The 21,165-nt window shown below is 38.0% G+C and overlaps 1 protein-coding gene across 3 annotated transcripts in view; it reads left to right on the forward strand.

Annotated features, from left to right (window-relative positions):
* Ube4a (ubiquitination factor E4A) overlaps nt 1-21,165 on the forward strand; it is a 34,097-nt gene that overhangs the window by 1,795 nt on the left and 11,137 nt on the right. The window contains exons 2-14 of one of the 3 annotated variants that reach the window (XM_047516909.1): nt 2,332-2,472; nt 3,222-3,383; nt 7,696-7,869; nt 8,609-8,721; nt 10,057-10,209; nt 10,695-10,866; nt 11,359-11,561; nt 11,759-11,950; nt 12,891-13,224; nt 14,246-14,366; nt 16,074-16,378; nt 18,081-18,213; nt 19,341-19,528. In XM_047516909.1, coding sequence (XP_047372865.1) covers nt 3,263-3,383; nt 7,696-7,869; nt 8,609-8,721; nt 10,057-10,209; nt 10,695-10,866; nt 11,359-11,561; nt 11,759-11,950; nt 12,891-13,224; nt 14,246-14,366; nt 16,074-16,378; nt 18,081-18,213; nt 19,341-19,528 — 2,209 coding nt within the window. In that variant the 5' untranslated portion in view covers nt 2,332-2,472; nt 3,222-3,262. The remainder of the gene's footprint in view (nt 1-2,331; nt 2,473-3,221; nt 3,384-7,695; nt 7,870-8,608; nt 8,722-10,056; nt 10,210-10,694; nt 10,867-11,358; nt 11,562-11,758; nt 11,951-12,890; nt 13,225-14,245; nt 14,367-16,073; nt 16,379-18,080; nt 18,214-19,340; nt 19,529-21,165) is intronic. The other 2 variants (XM_047516908.1, XM_047516910.1) reach the window with 2 other exon arrangements.

The following is a 21,165-nucleotide window of genomic DNA, read 5'->3' on the forward strand; positions in this document are numbered from 1 at the left end:
GTCCTCCTTTTTCCTGTAAGTGGTTATGCAGTTTAGCCTTTTTTTCTATGAAGAGTTTGAATAGATATTAAGTGCATAAAAGAAGACGAACTCTCCAGGCACAGTGGCACATACCTGTGATCCCACCAACTTGGGATGCTGAGATAGGAGCAGTGAAAGTTCAAGGACAGCCTCAGCAACTTAGTGAGACCCTAAGAAATTTAGTGAGATCCTGTTTCAAAATGAAAAATAACAAGGACTGGGGAATGTAGCTCAGTGAGGTGCCTCTGGGTAAATCCCCAGTATGCCCCACCAAAACAAAAGAGATGAGCTTAGGGCTGGGAATATAGCTCAGTTTGTAGAGTGTTTGCCTTGCAAGCACAAGGCCCTGGGTTCAATCCCCAGCACCGCAAAAAAAAAAAAAAAAAAAAAAAAAAAAAGAGAGAGATGAGCTTAGAGAGTTAGGCATGGACTTTTTTGTTTTCAGCAGACTTTTGAGTTAACAGATATATTTCCACTCTCATTTCTACACATACTTAGAAACCAAAGAGCCACAGTGCCTGGTCTGGTAGCTTGACCTTCCACTGCATTCCCAAGACAAGTAGTAAAACCCTTACCTTGAAGTAGGATCATAAGTAATGCTATTGATGACAAGGGGTTCAGGAATAACTACATGTCTAATTGAGTCATTCAGTAAATATCTACTTAGGATTTTATGAGTGTGAAGTGTAATGCCAAACATGAAGAAAGAATGATCAGATATGAACCCGTAACGCAGAAAATCTGCTTAGAGATACAATATAAAAAGTCGAAACTCACAGGGAAAAATATAGATAAAAATGTAATAGAAAACTAGCTTTTTTATGTAATGGGACAGAGAAGTGTTGAGAAAGAAGGAAGTAATGCCATTTATGGTGATAATCCTCTGTCTCTATGATGTTGAAAGCCTGTGCCATATGTTCTATATTCCTGGCGTTCAGATTCCTTTCTGCACATTGATGCATCTCCTTTGCAGTAATCTGGACTCATCAGCTTTTTTTTTTTTAATGTGCAAACTGGCTTATGCAATTTAGAGTAATTTATTTATTGACTTTTATAACTGAGAAGTAGAAGACTTTCTCTTTCCATCTCTCAACTGTTTTTCTATTTGTTAACTTAGTAAGGTAAGCCTTTTCTAGATAGTATAAAGATAGCAACTCTAGATTTTATCTTAAAAATCTAGCAACCCAAACAGGAAAGAAAGAGTTCTCTTTTCTGTAAGTTCAGTCAAAGGCCTGAAGCTGGTGTTCACTGACTCTTATAGGCCTTGATAAGGTCTTATGCCAACTCTTAGATCAGTCACTTTGCCATACTTTTTAGAAGACCAGACTCCTTTGTGCATCCCAGAGCTAATAAATGAGGTCAACCCCTTTGGAATCCATAAACCGAGAAGAATTAATATCCAGAGAAAAAATTAAGTGTCTTATGTTGAAAAAAGGGGACATTGTTTTTGGAGACCAAAAATAGCAGATGCTTACTACACTTTTTGCATTCCCTTGGAGTTCACAGTACCTCAGATATTAGCCAGTTAACAGACAATTTATGCCACCTCCACTTGAATTAGAAGTGATAATTAAGCCTGTGCAGTGATTACATTGGGGAAAGCCCTCTTGAAGACTGTCATTAATTCCAACACTAAATAGACATCCTTTTTTACATTTACTTCAAATAAAATATACATGGTAAGTGGGATGTAGTGGTGCATATCTGTAATCCCAGCAATTCAGGAGACTGAAGCAGGAGGATCACAAATTCAAGTCCAGTCCAGGCAACTTAGCAAGACCTGTCTCACTAAGTAAAAAGTAAAAAGGATGGGAATGTTGTCCAGTGGGAGAGAGGCCCTAGGTTTAATCCCCAGTACCACAAATATTAATTAATTAGCTAATTAAAATATACATGGCAAAAAATAAAATACATAGAGAGCAGTATCTGACATTTCAGTTCCTTGAGGTAGTAAATTCCTGTACCATACTGAAAGAAAACTAGACATTCTGCCTAAATGTGATACCTAATTAGCTATTAGCTCTTATGCAGAAAAATGGCAGATGTGAAGCAACTGGTGGAGATGCCTCAGAATTGTTAAGAAGTGTTATAAATGCTCTTCTTCCAGTAATGAAGGGTAACTTTATGATTTACCTTAGCTTTTGTTAATGTGAGTCTATAAGGAGTCTTTCCTCAATAAACTAAGAGTAGATCAAGTGCTTTTTTTTTTTTTAATGCCCCTGTCCACGTTCTTTCTAAGGCTTCTGTCCTTGTAGCAGCATCCTTATAAGCAGAATATTCATGCCCTATGTCTCTTCCCACCCTTTTCAGTGTTGTATTTTTATGGGGAAAAGCCTTTCAGAGAGCTCTGTTCATCCCATTGTACCACTGAGTCCACTTGACCTTGAATGAGGATATGTAATCAGAAGAGTGCAAATGCAGGCTCAGTCAGCTCCTCTAAACACCTTTGAGGTATCTAACAATTTCATGTTCCACAGTACACCTCACAGTTGAAATTTTGTGTTTCTATGGTAGTGTAAAAAATCAGATAAATAATGAAATGTAGAAAAAAATTAAGCAAAGACCCTTTACATTTTGTTGAATAAATATATGTTTTAGGCCTATTAAGAGAGATGAATTGCTTAACATATATTAAAAACTCTCAACATATAGCTCATATAGTTCCAATCCTGATTTGCCATTCCAAATCCAAGAGTTTTTCTGTAGCTGAGGAACTCCCAGCTTCAACCCGAAGTCATGAAAGTCTGAGCAGGTTCAAGCACCTTGTCCTCCCATGGTGAATGAAAACTAGTCTGCCAACACAGAGACTTATCAGAAATCCATAGATCTCATTATTTCTAAGTACCACATTGTTGTTACAGTTAATAGAGAATTCTCTTTTTCACTTCAATAATTCTGTTTAACCTATTTTCTTAAAAGTATAGCAGATGGAAACGTGGACAGATAAATGCATTCCAGCTGAACATTTTTTTAGACTTTGGTTTTAGCTGTCCCCAGATCAGGCCATCATGTTCACTTGGCAGGTTTGTAACCATCTTGCCAAAAACATCTTGAGTTTTCAAACAGAAATTGACAAAATCTTGAGCCAAAGCCTTTTCAAGTGTATTTTTTAAATGGGGGTGGGGGACAGGGGGAACATAGGTATGTTATGGCTGCTGTGTTGTCTGTCCTTCTGAGTCTAACATCTGTCCTTTGCATAGCCCCTCCCCCTAGGTCTGGATGGAGGATACCTTAAAGTGAAATGACAGACCAGGAGAATAACAACAACATCTCAAGTAACCCCTTTGCTGCTCTTTTTGGCTCCCTGGCTGATGCCAAGCAGTTTGCAGCAATCCAAAAAGAGCAGCTGAAGCAGCAATCTGGTAAGTAAAAGAGTCAATAGCAGCAGATGAGATGACCTAGAATGGAGTCTTCCCAAATTAAGTATTCTTTGGGCACTTAATTTCAGTTGGAATTTAAGTTTGGGCAGAAGTTGTCTTTTTGTCTGTCAGTCTGTTTAGGGCAGAAGTGTGTTTTTGCTGCTGGTTTTTGTTTGGGAGGACTTCCCTTCTCCTATCCTCCTTGCTTAAAAAGAAACCAGATAACAGGTGGTTACACAGGAACAGATGCCAGTTGTAATCCTAAAGCTGTCAAGCTGTTTCATTTAAAAAAAAAAAAAAAAAAAACACAGGGGCTGGGGTTGTGGCTCAGTGGTAGAGCGCTTGCCTAGCATGTGTGAGGCACTGGGTTCGATTCTCAGCACCATATATAAATAAATAAAATAAAGGTCCATTGACAACTACAAAAATATTTTAAAAAACAAAAAACAAAAAAAACCGGCCTAGTAAAAGTTTTTTTAAAATAAATTTTCTTTTTGACATAGAAAACCAGGGTGATAGGTATAGGTGTGGAAAACAAGTCACAAATGTAAAGGAAAAGTTATAAAAACTTTTTGACCTACAAATAGATTTGTTCTTAAGCTTAATACTTTAGAGACTCTCTCAATGAAGTACTTTTTCCATTCCTCTCTCTTTTGTAGCTTAGTACTGTTAGAACAGACTGGTAAGAAAATCTAATTTGAAACAAAATTAGAATAATCACTCTCTTATCAGAAAAATGGCTTACCAAATCTGAAATCAAATTTAAGTCAAGTCCAGCTTCCTTCTCCTATGAGAAGACATAGACTAGAAGAATTAGGATATTTCTTAAACACTTTAGTCTCTTGTGGACATTTACAATCTTTAAACTAGAAACTTCTCCCCTTCTCTGTTCAGAAAGAATAATGCTATTTCTCTTTTGAGAAAAGGAGAAATGCTTATATTTTCTTTTTTTATTTTTTAAAAATGTTCAGTTTCATAGGTGAGTTGTCCTTGCTTTGTGATTAAAGTTGAATAAAGAGGAGGTAACGGCAAGGCAGATCTGTTGTAGACAGGGTGATGGATGAAACAAGGGCAACGAGTGCAATGCTAACTTTTTAACTGGCTATAGACAGATATAAGGCTGACTGGAGTGGAGAGTGTTGCAAATGGCAGGCAATGGGGAACAAGGCAGAGGCACATGCCCTTCTGTTACTATTTTGGCACCTCATCATTTTAGTTTGTTTACACTGAGTTTATCGTGCCACTAGGTCCGGCCTGTTTGCCACCAACATTTAGGACTCTGCCAAAACCTTTGGCCTCCTAAATTGAACTTCACTTTTACTAAACTCAGAACTTACCGTACTGAAGCAACTCATACTTTGAGGGTTTTGCCTGGACTTTCTGAATACCCATCCTGTCAAGAGAAAAGCAAATATGGATTCATGTGGCTTTTAGTGAATAACACTTATTGTTAATAATCATTCAATATGAGTGCCATTCTAAGAAGGCAGTCTTTTAAGTTGCTTTATGAACAAAGGGATTCAGTCAGTAGGAAAAAGTAAAACCAGGGAGGAAAAAAAAGAATAAAAGATGTGACAAACAACTTATATATGATAATCAAATGAAGAAAAAAATGCAATCTCACTTTTTTTTTTTTTTTTAAAGTATCGGGGTTGAACCCAGGGGTGCTTAACCACTGAGCCATATCCCCAGCCTTTTTCATTTATTTATTTATTTATTTATTTATTTATTTATTTATTTATTTATTTATTTATTTTTGGTGCTGGGGATCGAACTCAGGGCCTTGTGCTTACAAGGCAAGCACTCTACCAACTGAGCTATCTCCCCAGCCCCTCATTTTTTATTTTGAAACAGGGTCTCACTAAGTTTCTTAGGGTCTCACTAAATTGCTTTGAACTTGTGATCCCCCTGCCGCCTCAGCCTCCTGAGTTGCTAGGATTACAGTGGGATTACAGGCATGTGCCAATCTCACTTTTTAATGTTTTTTGAGATGATTTTTTTTTTTGATACTGGGGAGTGATTCCAAGGGCACTTAAACAGCCACATCCCCAACCCTTTTTTTAAAAGGCATCATTTATTTATATATATCTCTGTGTGTGTGTGTGTGTTTTAGTTGTCAATGGACCTTTATTTTACATACTTATATGTAGTGCTGAGGAGTGAACCCAGTGCCTCACATGTGCTAGACAAGTGCTGAACTTCTGAGCTACAACCCCAACCCCCCAGCACTTTTTTTTAATTGTTTTTAGATGTTGATAGAGCTTTATTTTATTCGTTTATTTATATTGTGCTGCTGAGAATGAACCGAATGCCTTACACATGCTAGGCAAGTGCTCTACCACTAAGCCACAACCCCAGGCCCCCAGCCCTTTTTTGTATTTTTTTTAAATTTAGAGACAGGGTCTCACTGAGTTGCTTAGGGCTTCACTAAGTTGCTGAATCTGACTGAATTCTCGATCCTCTTGCCTTAGCCTCCCAAGCTGCTGGCATTACAGGCGTGTGCCACCACACCCAATTTGAGACAGGGTCTAAGTTGCCCAGGCCAATCTCAAACTTGTAATCCCCCGACCTGAGCCTCACAAATTGCTAAAATTACGGACAAGAGCCATTGGTATAGGCCACTATGACCTGCTGAGCCTACTAAAACAATGATTATGTCATTTTTATTTTATTTTATTTTTTGGTACTGCGTATTTAACCCAGGACACTTGGCCACTGAGCTACATTCCCAGTTATTTTTATTTTTTTTATTTTGAGACAGGGTCTGAGTTGCCTAGGGCCTTGCTAAGTTACTGGGGCTAACCTCAAACTTATGATCCTCCTGTCCCAGCCTTCTGAATTGTTGGGATTATAGGTGTGCATCACCTTATCTGGCTTAAATTTGGTCCTTTTTTATCTGTGAAATTTATGAAGATTCATTGGGCACAGTGGCACATGCCTGTAATCCCAGCAACTCAGGAAACTGAGGCATGAGGATTGCAAGTTCTAGGCCAGTTGGGACAATTTAGCAAGACCCTATCTAAAAATAAAAATGAAAAGGGCTGGGGTTATAACTCAGTGGTAGAGCCCTCAGGTTCAGTCCTCAGCACTGAGGGAAAAAAGAAGAAGAAAAAGAAGAAAGAAAAAGAAAAACGAAATTTATGAGATTCAAACACACATCATCAATTTTTTTCCCCCAGTGTTGTGACTTGAACCCAGGGGCTCTTAGCACTGATCTACTTTTGCAGCCCAGACAATCTCTCATATACTAGTGGGTAGGTACGTAAATCAGAGCATCTCTGAGGGCAACTTAATAGTATATGTTAACTTTTTAAATGGTCAAGCTCAGGCTAGAGATGTAGCTCAGTTGGTAAAGCACTTACATAGCATGAATGAGACCCTGGGTTTGATCCCCAACACTGCAAAAAAAGAAAAAAAAAAAGTTGTTCAAGTTTTTTGAGCCAGCAGTTCTGCCTGAATGAGTTTATCTTATAGAAATATACAAGTGAGCAAAAGTTACATTCAATGCACTATTATTTTAAATTATTAAAAAAATTGGAAACAACCAAATCAGGTGATGAATAAACCTGTAGTTTCAGTAGCTCCATTCGTTACAGTGCATTAAAAAAATGCATTATAGTGCAGCTGCTGAAAGGAATGAGAACTGGGCACAGTGGCACATGCCTGTAAAATCCTAGCTACTGAGAGACTGAGGCAGGAGAATCTCAAGTTCAATACCAATCTGGGCAACATAGTGAGACCCTGCCTCAGTGGGGTTGCTGGAGGGACACATTAAAAGGCTAGCTAAAGAGCATTATGTATTACTTTATCCCATTTTTTAGAAAAAATAAAAACCACAGTAATGAACACAAGAGGAAAAAAGAAGTTTATAACCCTGCTAAGTTGAGTGGTTAACTGAAGGGAATTGGTCCAGAGGAGACTTCCTATACTGTATTTCCCTGCACGGTTTTGAATTATTAAAACAATGTGTCTCCAGGAAAAAGCCAGACATTTAAAATAATTATACGCATTTTGATCTGTTAGGTAATTCTTTCTTCACTAGGATTCTGTAAGGAAGGTAATGTTGCTTTTTTTGGGGAGTGTTAAATACAATTATGGGTAGAAGTAATAAAACTTTTGCTTTGAGAAATGTGGTAAGGAATTTCAGAATCCTGCACTTAACTTGCCTGACTTGAGATGTTCACTAATTAGATAATTAACTTGTTTCATATCTGAAATTATCCTACTCTTCATTACATTTATCATTTTTGGTAGTATCCTTGGTTCTCTCTAAAAGAAAGGGATATGGTGTTTAACAGCTTACATGTTCTGGCAGATGAACTCCCAGCTAGCCCAGATGATTCGGATAATAGTGTGTCAGAGAGCCTGGATGAATTTGATTACTCTGTGGCTGAGATCAGCCGCTCATTCCGGTCACAGCAAGAGATATGTGAGCAACTCAACATCAATCACATGATCCAAAGGATCTTCCTCATTACTCTGGATAACAGTAAGTTATAGACTTGTAGCCAATATGTTCATTCTTCTATCCTTCCAGCTTGGGCTAAGGACTTCCTTGGCTCTTAGAAACCTATGCATCTAAGGTTAAACTATCTCACTGTACTCCCTGGAGCACAGTTTTTATTTTTTGTAAAGTTTTTGGTATGACCTAAAAATGGTATTTAGACAGATCTAATTTTTGTTCCCTTTATGCTAATGACTGGACCATGTAACTACTTGTCTTTACTACCTTTAGAAGAAAATGGAAATAGTAACCAAACATATTTTCTTTGCACATGGAACCCTAAAGGACATTAGATAGTAATTTCCACCTGTTCTGTATCTATAGTTAAACCCCAAAGTTAGCACAATGCCTGGGATCTACTCTTTAAATTTCATGATAATAGGTTTATAACAAACCCAGTAGCTAAGGAGAGAGGATTTAAATCTTTAGATACTGCTTTGTGTATCAGGATCACTCTGTATAACCTGAGTCAAACCTGGATTCAAGAGAAATGCTGTCAAGATTATCTGGAACTGGGTGTGTTACCTACACCTAAGGTCCCAGCTACTTAGGAGACTGAGTCAGGAAGATCCCTTAAACCCAGGAGTTTAAATCCATTCTTGGCACCATAGCAAGGTCCTGTCTCAAAAAAAGACCCAAAAAAAAAAAAAAAAATAGTGGTCTGTTTAAGACTAGGAGCATTGTCCCATTGTCCTTAACCTATCAGGTTAAAACTACTTCCCAGGTGATCCAAGCTTGAAAAGTGGGAATGGCATCCCTAGCCGTTGTGTGTATTTGGAAGAAATGGCAGTAGAACTGGAAGATCAAGACTGGCTTGATATGAGCAACATTGAGCAGGTACCATTCTTATGTTCCTAACAGGTGCCCTCAGCAAAAATTAACAGGCAGCCAAACTGTGCTCACCGTTCTCTAACCATGACATTGCTTACCTCTATCTCTTACATTGTTTTTGGTTTCTTCTTTAGGAATCCTCTCTACTATGGCCACATACCAAATATACCCCTTCATTTACAAACAGTTAAAATGCCATCTTATTTGCAAAGCTTGCCAAATAGGAATTGTTACACCCTCCTCTTTGTTCCTAACCTCTTTGTGTATATGAATGGGAATTGTCACTTTCTGTCTCATGTTGTGGTTTTATATGCACGTGTCTGATCTTACTTATTAGACTGTTCAGTTCTTCAGGACAAAGCCCATCTCTGTCTTCTTGGGTTTTTTGTTGTTGTTGTTTTGTTTTGTTTTTGTTTTTTGTTTGTTTTTGTTTTGGTGGGGGCAATTTTGAGATGCTGGGGATCCAACCCATGACCTTACCCCTGGTAGGCAAGTGCTCTACCACTGTGCAATATCCCCAGCCCTCTTTCTTCTTTGTATCCTTACGAAATCAAGAGTTCTGTTAGCTTTCCATCACTCTGATGTAATGCCAAAGAGAGGTAACTTATAAAGAGAAAGTTTATTTAACTCCCAGTTTTGAAGATTCCTGTCCATAATCCATTGGCCCCAATGTTTGGGCCTATGGTGAGACAGTATATCATGGTGGGAGCATGTGGTGGAGCAAAACTACTTTTATCATGAACCTTTGATTAAAGAGGAAGAGACTAGGGTCTGACAGTCCCATTCAGGGTGCAGGGCAATGACCTAAGGACCTCCCACTAGGCCCCACCTCCTAAAAGCTTCCACCATCTCTCAACAGCACCAACCTGGATATCAAGTCTTTAACATACAGACCTTTGGAGGATCCACACCATAGCAAGTGCATTTTACCTTTTAAGTACCCGATTAACATTAAAGAGATAAAAGTTTGATAGGGAAGACACTTAACTTGCCCTTTAACTTTACACATTTTAAGTATCTTCTGAGTGAAGCCAGAAATCACATAGAATAATAGATTTCACATATAGGTTTAATCACTGATTCTCAATACCATTCAACAAATGGTCTTTACTTCCTGTTCTGCACTGGTTTTATGCCAAACATTTGAGGCTTGATTCAGGATAACTTCATATATATGATTATTTTCTAACATTTTTTAAAGTAGTAAGATACTGGGTCCTTTTCCCCCTTTACTCTAAACCTGATCTGTGATTCTTTCAATAACCTATTGTCAAAATTACTTTTTACCTTTTTGTGTTCTAAGTTTAACTTTGAACTTGTTTAATTTGTTTTTCTTAACAGGCCATCTTTGCTCGCTTATTACTTCAAGATCCAGGAAACCACTTGATTAACATGACTTCTTCTACAACATTAAATTTGTCTGCTGATAGAGATGCAGGAGAAAGGCACATTTTTTGTTACCTTTACTCCTGCTTCCAAAGAGCCAAGGAAGAGGTAAAAGAATAATTCTATTCATTGCTATATTATCCTCTTGGTTATGACTTCAGCATATAAGTCAGAGTTGGTTCAGTGTCTTTCATATCAATTTATATACATTATAATATATCTGCAACTGATTATGAGAGGCCCCATGAATTTGTCTTCTAATTGAATCTCCTTTCTATGGCTCTCTCCCCAGTTAACCAATACCTCCTATTCCCTCTACAAACTTCTTTACATATCACACCCTTAAAAAAAAAAAAAAATCTGATGAATTCATTTCCAGTGAGGTGTAAGCTTTAGAATAGGCACTTGACACTTCCAGATTGGAATTTTAACAGGTAGGTGATTTTAAGCCAAAGAACAGGTCTGTCATGAATTTGCAGACATCCACAAAAGACCAGTTGTTTTGGGACACAGTGTGATTTTCATTCTATTTATATCTACTCTTGTTCCAGGTCCTAAAGATGTACTCTTTCTTCTCTTCATTATGTTTGCAGATTACCAAAGTTCCAGAGAACCTGCTACCCTTTGCAGTGCAGTGCAGGAACCTCACGGTGTCCAATACCCGAACAGTTCTCCTCACCCCAGAGATATATGTTGACCAAAACATCCATGAGCAACTGGTAGATTTGATGTTGGAAGCCATCCAAGGAGCCCGTGAGTACATAGGCAAGATCTTTGAGCTTCTGCATTTTAATTTCCAAACTTAAAATTTCTCTAATTTCATTAGAAAGCCTCAGAGCCATTATGGTTCTGGTATAAATTAAGGAAGAAAGCTCACACTTTGATCTTTGGGATCGAATAACATTAGAATTATCCAAGAGTATCAGAAGAGTAAAGAGCCATTGTGTAACTGATGTGGTAGCACAGGTCTGTAATCTCAGCAACTTATCAAGATCCTGTCTCAGAATTAAAAATAAAAAGGGCTGAGAATGTAGCTCAGTGGTTAAGTACCCCTGGGTTCAGTCCATAGTATAAAAAACAGAAAAAGAAAGAGTCAGTGTGTGGGGCTAGGTGTGTAGATCAGTGGGAGAGCACATGCACAAAACTCTGGGTTTAGTCCCCAGCACCTCAAACAAGAAGGAGAGGAAGAGAGAGCACCAGCATGTAAAGCATATAAAAACTCCTATGGCCTCCTTTCTCTTTCATGTGTTCTCCTAGATTTTGAAGATGTAACTGAATTTCTAGAAGAGGTCATTGAAGCCTTGATACTAGATGAGGAAGTTCGAACATTTCCTGAAGTCATGATTCCAGTGTTTGATATTTTATTGGGCCGAATAAAAGATCTGGAGCTGTGTCAGATCCTGTTGTATGCATATCTAGATATTCTTCTCTATTTCACTAAGCAAAAGGATATGGCAAAGGTAGGTCTGAAAGGTGGTATGTATTCGTGTGTTAGAGATTTACTACTTAATGCTTCCTTGTCTTGAGGATTCTATAATATTACTCATAGAATAAGATAAAATTGGATTGGTTGTTGTATAGATTTAACTCTTTGAGGCCCTCTCATTTCATTTCTTTATCTTACCATGCAGACAATAGAACTTATCTTCTCCTACAGGTTTTTGTAGAGTACATTCAGCCCAAGGACCCTAGCAATGGGCAGATGTACCAGAAGACCTTGCTTGGAGTCATTCTGAATATCTCCTGCTTATTAAAGACTCCGGGTGTGGTAGAAAATCATGGCTACTTCCTGAATCCATCTCGGTCCAGTCCTCAGGAGATCAAAGTACAGGAGGCCAACATCCATCAGGTGGAACTATTTCCTGGGATATCCTAGCCCCCTGATCTTAGATTAGTGTCCTTAAGAACCACATACACATAAGGTTGCTTGAGCCTCTTTGGGAAAGTAAATTGGTATGGTTGACTTTTTCCATAATGATATAAAGAAATTGCCCTCTTAGTATGTACTAAGAGCGGAAGGTAAAACCATTTAGGGAGAAAACGAAAATACACTGCTGTGACTCTTGCCATATGTGGTAACGCTGCCATTCCCCTCAGCCCTTGCTCTTCTCACCAAACTATTTCTTACCACTTAGTTCCTAAAATCTTTTGACTGAACCTCAGCTTATAACCCCCTTTCTCCATGACCCCCTTCTTTCCCTTGAAATATGCCCTTTCTGTTTGGGCCTCTTACCATAAATTATAGTAGAGATCTGGCCAACATGAGGCATTTTAATAGTTGAAGTGGGGATAGTTTAAGTCTGCCATTTAATCATCACAGCTTTGTCAAACAAATGTTGGCAAACTGTAGCAGTGGGCAAACCCAACCTGTCACCTGCTTTTTTTTTTTTTTTTAAATAAAATTTTATTAGACAGCCACGTGCATTTATATATGTATTATTTATGGCTTGATTTCATGCTACCATGGTAAAGTTGAATAACAGTCTCAAGGACCATATGACAAGCAAAGCCAAAACTATAATCTAGTGCTTTGCAGAAAAAGTTTAGCAAATACTGCTATGAAACTAAGTAATGCTCTCTGCAGTTTGGCTACTTATCAGAAAATTTCTCCTAAAGGCCCAGAAACATATTTTTAAAAATTAAATCCAGAGGATAATGCACAAGGAGAGTAAGGGGAAAGATTAGGATTAGCATATTTTTAGAAACAGCCTGTTACTAAGGTTTGGGAGTAAGAAAATAATAGAATGTGAAACTGGAATGTTCTGTGGTTGTGTTTTCTGGTTAAACAGTTCATGGCTCAGTTCCATGAAAAGATCTACCAGATGCTGAAGAACTTACTCCAGCTCTCTCCAGAAACCAAACACTGTATCTTGTCCTGGCTGGGAAACTGTTTGCATGCCAATGCAGGCCGCACCAAGATTTGGGCCAATCAGATGCCAGAAATCTTCTTCCAAATGTATGCCTCGGATGCCTTCTTTCTGAATCTGGGTGCCGCTCTCCTGAAGCTATGCCAGCCATTTTGCAAACCCAGGTCCTCTCGGCTCCTCACCTTTAATCCTACTTACTGTGCCCTGAAGGAGTTGAATGATGAAGAACGAAAAATTAAAAATGTACACATGAGAGGTAGGGGGAACTAGCCTTCTCAGAACTGTGTATGTTGTAATTTTCTAAGGCATTCACTCCCTTATCCTTTTTTATAAAGTGGCTCTTAAAAAAGATGAGGTGCAATGAAGAGCTATTTATTGTTGTTTAAAAGCAGATTTTTAAAAACAACAATTTAGCTTTTAAATGTTGTGCTTTAGTGAGACCTCTCTGGATTTGGCAGCCTTCACTATTCATTCATTCATCCTTTATAAAAATGAATAAAACACAGCTGCTGTCCTCTTTGAACTCAGAGGCTCCAGAAAAAGGCAGATAATTATAATGTGCCATAGAACTAAGCTGTGGAAGCACAGAGTGAGTGAGTAATCAATTCTGCAGAAGTTGGAGGTCTTCATAGCTGTGTCTTGAATGACAAGTTGGGTTTTACCAGGCAAAGGAGCAAGGGAGTCTAAACAAAGGGAATAGCAAGCATAGAATTACAAAACTGTGGAAAGTCATGACTGAGGAATGATGAGAAATTCCATGTGTCTAGAGCAGGGGGGGATGAGAAGTGGGTGGTAGGAAGTGGAGAAAATGGATCTGGGGAAAAAGAAGGTTAAGGCCAGATTGGAGAAAATTTGAACAATTCAGAGAAATGAAAAGAAGAAAATAAATGACTCATGATTCTGCCATTCAGAACAAATCACTTCTTAATTTTGATGTATTTCTTTCCAGCTTTATAATTCTTGTGATTATAAAAATGATACTACACAAAAGCAAATAACCTTAAATACAGAACAGCAAAAAATAAATACAATTGGTTTGTTGCCTATCACTTGGAAAAATTACAGTATTTTGATGATTTCATTGATTAAGCAGGAGATTTAACTCTTTCCATAGACAGAAAAAAAGATATTTTTAGACAAGGAAGTAACATGATGGGATTTGTTTTAAAGAAGTTATCACTGGTGTAGTATGGAAACTGAACCAGAATAAGGGGAGACTGGAGACCAAGATTCATATCTGTGTCAAGCCATTTATCATTGCTTTTAACTTCTTTGAGGTTTGGACAAAGAAACCTGTTTGATCCCAGCTGTGCAGGAACCAAAGTTTCCCCAGAACTACAACCTTGTAACAGAGAATCTTGCACTGACAGAGTATACTTTGTACTTGGGATTTCACAGGTAATTCTTTCACTGTCACTAGAAAAGAACTTTTTGGGAATGAACTATTTAGTTGTATCTACAACCAGAAGGTTGAAAAGTGAGTCTTAAGAGACTTATTCTAAAGGTTGGCTTTAGAAAATCTAGCAGGAAAAGAGCACTGTATGAGTTTATTTTTGTTTACATGAATCAGCTTTGTCCAGTTAAATTTATCTTTAATAACTTTTAAATTAAGGATATGCTATTTTTCTCTACATTTTGCAAATTTTTAAATCATTATCTTCCTATTGTCATCTAGGAATTATTTTAATTTTCTGTTTCATTTTCTGTTTCATTTTCTACTCTTGAGTTTTCATTACTTACTACTCCTGATGAAAAATTCAAGTTCTACTCTATAGCAAAGAAACAAAATTGGCAAAATTTAAGAAAATGTTAATAAGGGATTTCAGTAAGACCGTCTATGTATCTAAGATAAAGAAGATTCTAGAAGTGTGAAAGTTTGAGAACTGGAGTTTATAATTTCCCAAAGGGATCTAGTTCTGACTAACCTTATGCCACTCTGTAATTTTTTCCACCTTTTAGCTTAGGTGGGAAAATAGCAGCTCAGTCATATTTCTTGTCTATAGGACGGGGTATAATGAATAGCAATTTTTAATGTCTTCTCTGGATACTTAAATTAATACAGGGCATTTTTCAAAATCAGCAAATTATCAAAAAATAAAATTTTATCTTATTAGAGAGTTTTCTATGTCCACCATTGACATTTTTTTTAATTCCTTAGATGTTAATAGACCTTTATTTTATTCATTTGTTTATATGTGGTGCCGAGAATCGAACCCAGTGCTTCACACATGCTAGGCAAGCACTCTACCACTGAGCCACAATCCCAGCTCCAACCATTGACATTTTTTTTTTTTTTTTTTTTTTTTTTTTTTGGTACTGGGGATCGAACCCAGGGCCTTGTGCTTGCAAGGCAAGCACTCTGCCCACTGAGCTGTATCCTCAGTCCACCATTGACATTTTAAATAAGACAATATATAGAATTTCAGCATGTGCTTAATCTACTTAACCATCTAAATTCAGACACGAAAATGAATGTCATCTAGTTTCTTACTGTCCCTAGACATTACCTACAGAATCAAAAGAAATGATTTCGGATTGTACACATAGAATCAGTTAGCCATAGCTTTAAATTATAGGTCTTCCTTTCAGTAGAGAATATTTGGGTGAACGTTCATGAAGAACAGTTTAATTTTATTTTAAACATCAGAGAGCGGAAGACTAACTGTAAGACCATCCTCATAACCCCATCAAAGCATGATTGTTGTACTTTTGTTGTGTAAAAACACTTTTGTTGTGTTGTGTATCCTGTTGGGCTTCTTGTACTTTGCCTAATAATTATTATTTTACATAATAGCCCACTTTATACCCTGCTCATCTAAGCTGCAGCTCTTTGGATGGTGCACTTGAGCTGAAGGCTACTAACTATTTGTAATTAGCTTCAGTTGTGTTGAATACTTGGTAACATTTTCCCAGTGCTTTGTACCTTGCCTCTGTCCTCTCAGTAACTTGTGAGTGCCTTTTGTGTCATTCAGACTGCAACTCCATACATCCTTAAAGGGAATGCTAGAACAAATAAATGAGGATTTGCTTCTCTAGAATGCTTTATATTAGACTGTCTCCCTATGAGCCTTTCTGACCCAGTCTCTTCTGCTTTCTTGGGGGCAGGTTGCATGATCAGATGGTAAAAATCAACCAAAATCTGCATCGGCTACAGGTTGCCTGGCGGGATGCTCAGCAGAGTTCTAGCCCTGCTGCTGACAATCTCCGTGAACAGTTTGAACGACTGATGACCATCTATCTTTCAACCAAGACTGCCATGACTGAGCCACAGATGCTACAAAACTGCCTCAATTTGCAGGTGTCCATGGCTGTTCTGCTGGTTCAACTGGCCATAGGCAATGAGGGCTCACAGCCAATAGAGCTAACTTTTCCTTTGCCAGATGGCTACAGCTCTTTGGCTTATGTGCCAGGTAAGTAGGCTCTCCCTTGGGAACTTCCTATTTTTAGCCATCTAAGTTTAACTGGGTCACTTTGGAAGTTTAGTCCTCAAGATACCTTCCTTAGTTATCATTTGTGTTTGGAGAAACCAGCTCAAGCTTATAAATATCTACTGATCAAAGTATGAAGTTACTAACAGTATGTTCTCTGGCCTTGTGACTCTACTGCTATGCATGTCAGAAAACAGTCTTCAAAAGATTAAACAAAGCCAAGCATGGTGCCACACATATGCCTGTAATCCCAGCAACATGGGAAGCTGAGATAGGAGGATAGCAAATTCAAGGCCAGCCTCAGCAACTTAGGGAGACCCTGTCTCAAAATAAAAAATAAGGAGAACTGGGAATGTAGCTCAGTGGTAAAGCACCCTTTGGTTCAGTTCCCAGTACCAGGGAAAAAAAGAGATTAAATTAAGCCAGGATTCTCATAACTGTTAGTTTCTGTCATTAGTATGTTTTGTCATTCAACTTACAAATTTCTCTTTTAATTCTCTCAGTGCTTTTTTTAGAAAGAAAAAAATATCTATCCAGAAGGGAGATTGTATGTATTTATATGTCATTGAGAGGGTCAGCAACTATTATCCATCAAATCAGGTTAAATGCTCTTGATCACTGTATTGGTCAAATATTGCTGTGTAACAAATTACCCCAAAACATATCAGCTTAAAACAACAAACATTATTTCAGTTACCATGGATCAGGAATTCCGGCACACTAAGCTGCATGATTCTGGCTCAAGAGTATCTCCTGAGATTTGTATCCAAGCTGTCAATCAGCACCATAGGAATCTGAGGACCCAACTAGGGCTAGAGGATCTGCTTACAAGCCCAGTCATGTGGTTGTTGACAGACCTCAATTACTTGCACTTGTGGCCAGCAGCCTGTTCTCCAGGGCCCACACGTCTCTCCTTAGTACCACTAATGATGAGGCAGCTGGCTTCCCCCAGAGTGAGTGATCACAGTGAACGCCAAAAGCTTTTATAACCTAATCTGAGCAGTGATATACCAACACTTATGTTTACTGCAGAATGTAGGAAGAATGTAGGAAGGGAATGTGTAAGGGCATGAATACCAGGAGATGAGGATCATTGGAGGATCATCCTAGAGGCTGGCTGCCATAGTCATCTAATGTAAAAGTCTTGAGGAGCAATTCTTCAGACACCTATAGGGTTGTTTAAATTATGATTAACCTTGTATTAATCTTATAACCTAGTACTGTTAACACATACTAATGAGTTAACAATATTCTTTGTCATTACTATTCATATATTTCCTTGGATAAAAATAAAAATTGGGGTTGGGGAGATAGCTCAGTCAGTAGAGTGCTCGCCTTGCAAGCACAAGGCCCTGGGTTCGATCCCCAGCACCGCAAAAAAATAAAATAAAAATAAAAATAAAAATTGACATACATTTAAAGAAGATCCTAAGACCAATAAGACCTTTGAATTCTTTTTTTAACCCTTCATTAAGTAGCATGAAAGAGATTGAGATGGGCTTTGTCCTAAAGAATTGAACAGTCTGATAGGTGAGGTCAGACAGGTGCATAAAAAGCCACAACATGAGACAGAAAGTGACAATTCCCATTAAGATACATGGAGAGATTAGGAACTAAGAGGAGGTGTTGCTTAGTTCCAGCAGACAGATGTTTGGCTAATTCCAGTGAATATTGTCTTTTTTAGAATTTTTTGCAGATAACCTGGGTGATTTCCTCATTTTTCTCCGCCGCTTTGCCGATGACATCTTGGAGACGTCAGCAGATTCCCTGGAGCATGTCCTTCACTTTATCACCATTTTCACTGGGAGCATAGAAAGGTGAAGTGCTGAAAGCTTGGCTCTGTCACTGTTTAGAGCTGCAAAACATTCAGAAGACTTCTAAATCAAGAAATAAACAAGCCTGAATCATAAGGGGTTGCCTTCAGAAGTTATGTTAACATTAATGAATCACCTGAGCATCCTTATGGGTAGCCAAAAATCCCACTGTTGAGAGGCACAATAAGCAAAGGATTTTTTCCACAGAGAATTTGAACCTGCATATAAGGTACCTGATGGGAATTCCACTGCTAGTCCCTGGTTAAAATAATTACCATACTGCCAGAAACCTTACCAGTGGCAGCCAGGTGCTAATGTTCTACTAATTGTATGGTAACAAAGTTTGCACTTGCTGTTCAGAGTTGGATGAGCAGTAAACTTAGGTTAATGTTATTTCTGTTTTTTTTTTTTTTTTCTGGTTTTTTTTTGTGTGTGTGTGTGTGTTTGTGAAGTGCTGGGGATTGAACCCAGGGCTTTGTGCTTGTAAGACAAGCACTCTACCAATTGACCTATATCCCCAGCCCTTAATATTATTTCTTATCTCAAGTATTCTCACTTATAACTTCCAACCCTCTTTCCCAAAGGAAGATACTATGGCTTCTAGGATTGCTTCCTTCATTTTCTGATATGTAGGCTAAAGGAAACAAATTCTATGTACAAAAGTACACATTGCTTCATAATGAAGAAAGACCCAAAATTCCCTGAGAAATAGGTAGAAGCCAACCCTTCCCTGAGCTGAGCAGACCTAATTAGTCATAAGCCATTATAGCATTGTGGATAATATAAGTATAAACTAATCTTTACCCTCAGAAGGCTTGACAAGGCAAGTTTATCCAAGATGAAACTGTACTTACTAAATAATGCCTTATTACAGAGAAGAAAGTTGAATGACTAAGCATTAAATAGAAACTTAAGTACTCATCCTCATACTTGGTAAGCAGTCATCTCAAGAGTTAAATGGTGCACCCTGCATCATCCCAACATTGACAAATTTAAAACTGCAGAAGTGCATCTCTTTTTTTCCTATAATGATAGTATAGCATGTGTTGGTACCTCTTGTGGAGAGAATGGAGTAATAACTTTGGGAGTTAAGTTTATGTGCTCATCTTGCCTTCTGCCCTGTTTTGCAGAATGAAGAATCCTCACTTAAGGGCTAAACTAGCTGAGGTTCTAGAAGCAGTGATGCCTCACCTGGATCAGACCCCAAATCCCTTGGTATCCAGTGTGTTCCACCGGAAGCGTGTGTTCTGCAACTTTCCACATGCACCCCAACTTGCAGAAGCTCTAATCAAGGTTTTTGTGGACATCGAGTTTACAGGTAAAGCAGTCAGGCAACCAGATCCAGAACTGTGGAACTGATACCAGTAGAGTTCCATAACTTGATCATTTATTGAACATCAGAGAAATGTCAAGCCATCATTTACTTAATACCTTCTGTGTGCCAGGCTTGGTACTGAGTGCTTTTTTATTTTACACTATTAATGTGTTACCATTTGACTTTATTATCCCCATTTTTCACATGAGGACATGAATGACCAAAAGATTACATTATTTGTCCATATCATGTAACTAATAAGTGACAGAACCAGGTCCATCTCACCAAAATAAAAAAGCCTATATACTCTTTTTTTTTTTTTTTTTTTTTTTTTTGGTGCTGGGGATCGAACCCAGGGCCTTGTGCTTATAAGGCAAGCACTCTACCGACTGAGCTATCTCCCCAGCCCCCTATATACTCTTTTCAAGCATATATTGCTAGTCATATCATACTCCCATTAGGCTGTCTGATTAAAACCTGACTGTATTTTTCTCTGCCTCAGAATGGTAAAATAGTATATAATGAGACTGTAATGATTGAGAGATTTCTTTGATTAAGAATACCAGCAAGCAGCATTCCTTTTCTCTTAATCCCTGAACCTCTGTGTTTGATTCAACAGTTTCCTCTTTCAACTAGTAGACAAAATATATTAAACAATTGTATAAGACCCCTTTCAAGGGAATGTCCTACCATACAATGATACATACAGCTAATATTTAAAGGGACTGTTAATATTTTACTGCCTACCTTTCCATATTTTCTGTGTGTCTGAGGTTTTGTGGTGTTTTGTTGTTGTTTTGATATTGAAAATTGATTCCAGAGGCTCTTTACCACTGAGCTATATCCCAGTCCTTTGTTTACTTTTTATTTTGAGACATTGTGTCACCAAGTTGCTGAAAGTCTTGCTGAGTTACTGAGGTTGACATTGAATTTGCAATCCTCCTGCCTCAGCCTCCCGAGTTGCTGATATTACAGGCATATGTCACCATGCTCAACAACCTTTCTGTGTTTGGTTTCTGGCTTTTGCTTGTTCACCTCTGGGTCTTAGTTTCCTCAGATATAAAATGGGTCAAAGCAATGATTCAGTGAAATAGTACATGTAAATCTCTATCATACGTAAGGAACTGAACAATAAACCATTGTGGTTATCTCATTATGTGACCGTATAACCAAAGAGTTGTCATATAGTAAGATTTCTATTTTTTTTTTTTTTTTCCCAGAGTAAGTGGAGTTAATGTTAAGAAACTTAGGGCTGGGGTTGTGGCTCAGTGGTAGAGCACTTGCCTAGCATGTGTAAGGCACTGGGTTCGATTCTCAGCACTGCATATAAATAAATTTAAAAAATTAAAATGTCCATCAACAACCAAAAAAATTAAAAAAAAAAAAAAGTTAAGAGACTTGCATTTAGCAGAGCCAAAATAAATGAACTCCAAATCTTACACTCTTCACTATATTACCCAGACTTTGGTACTTCAAAAGCAGTATAGGCTCCTGACCTGATATTTCAGTATAATCAAGCACTAATTGGCTACACAATTGGGGTTTTGTCTAGAAAGAATATGGGGATTATGTAGTGTCCCACTCTGCACATGACTTTTCAGCAACACCATAGTCAGCCCAGAGGCCTCATTTGTGTACTC

This window comes from Sciurus carolinensis, chromosome 11 (genome assembly GCF_902686445.1).
Source record: "Sciurus carolinensis chromosome 11, mSciCar1.2, whole genome shotgun sequence".
Lineage (NCBI taxonomy): Eukaryota > Metazoa > Chordata > Mammalia > Rodentia > Sciuridae > Sciurus > Sciurus carolinensis.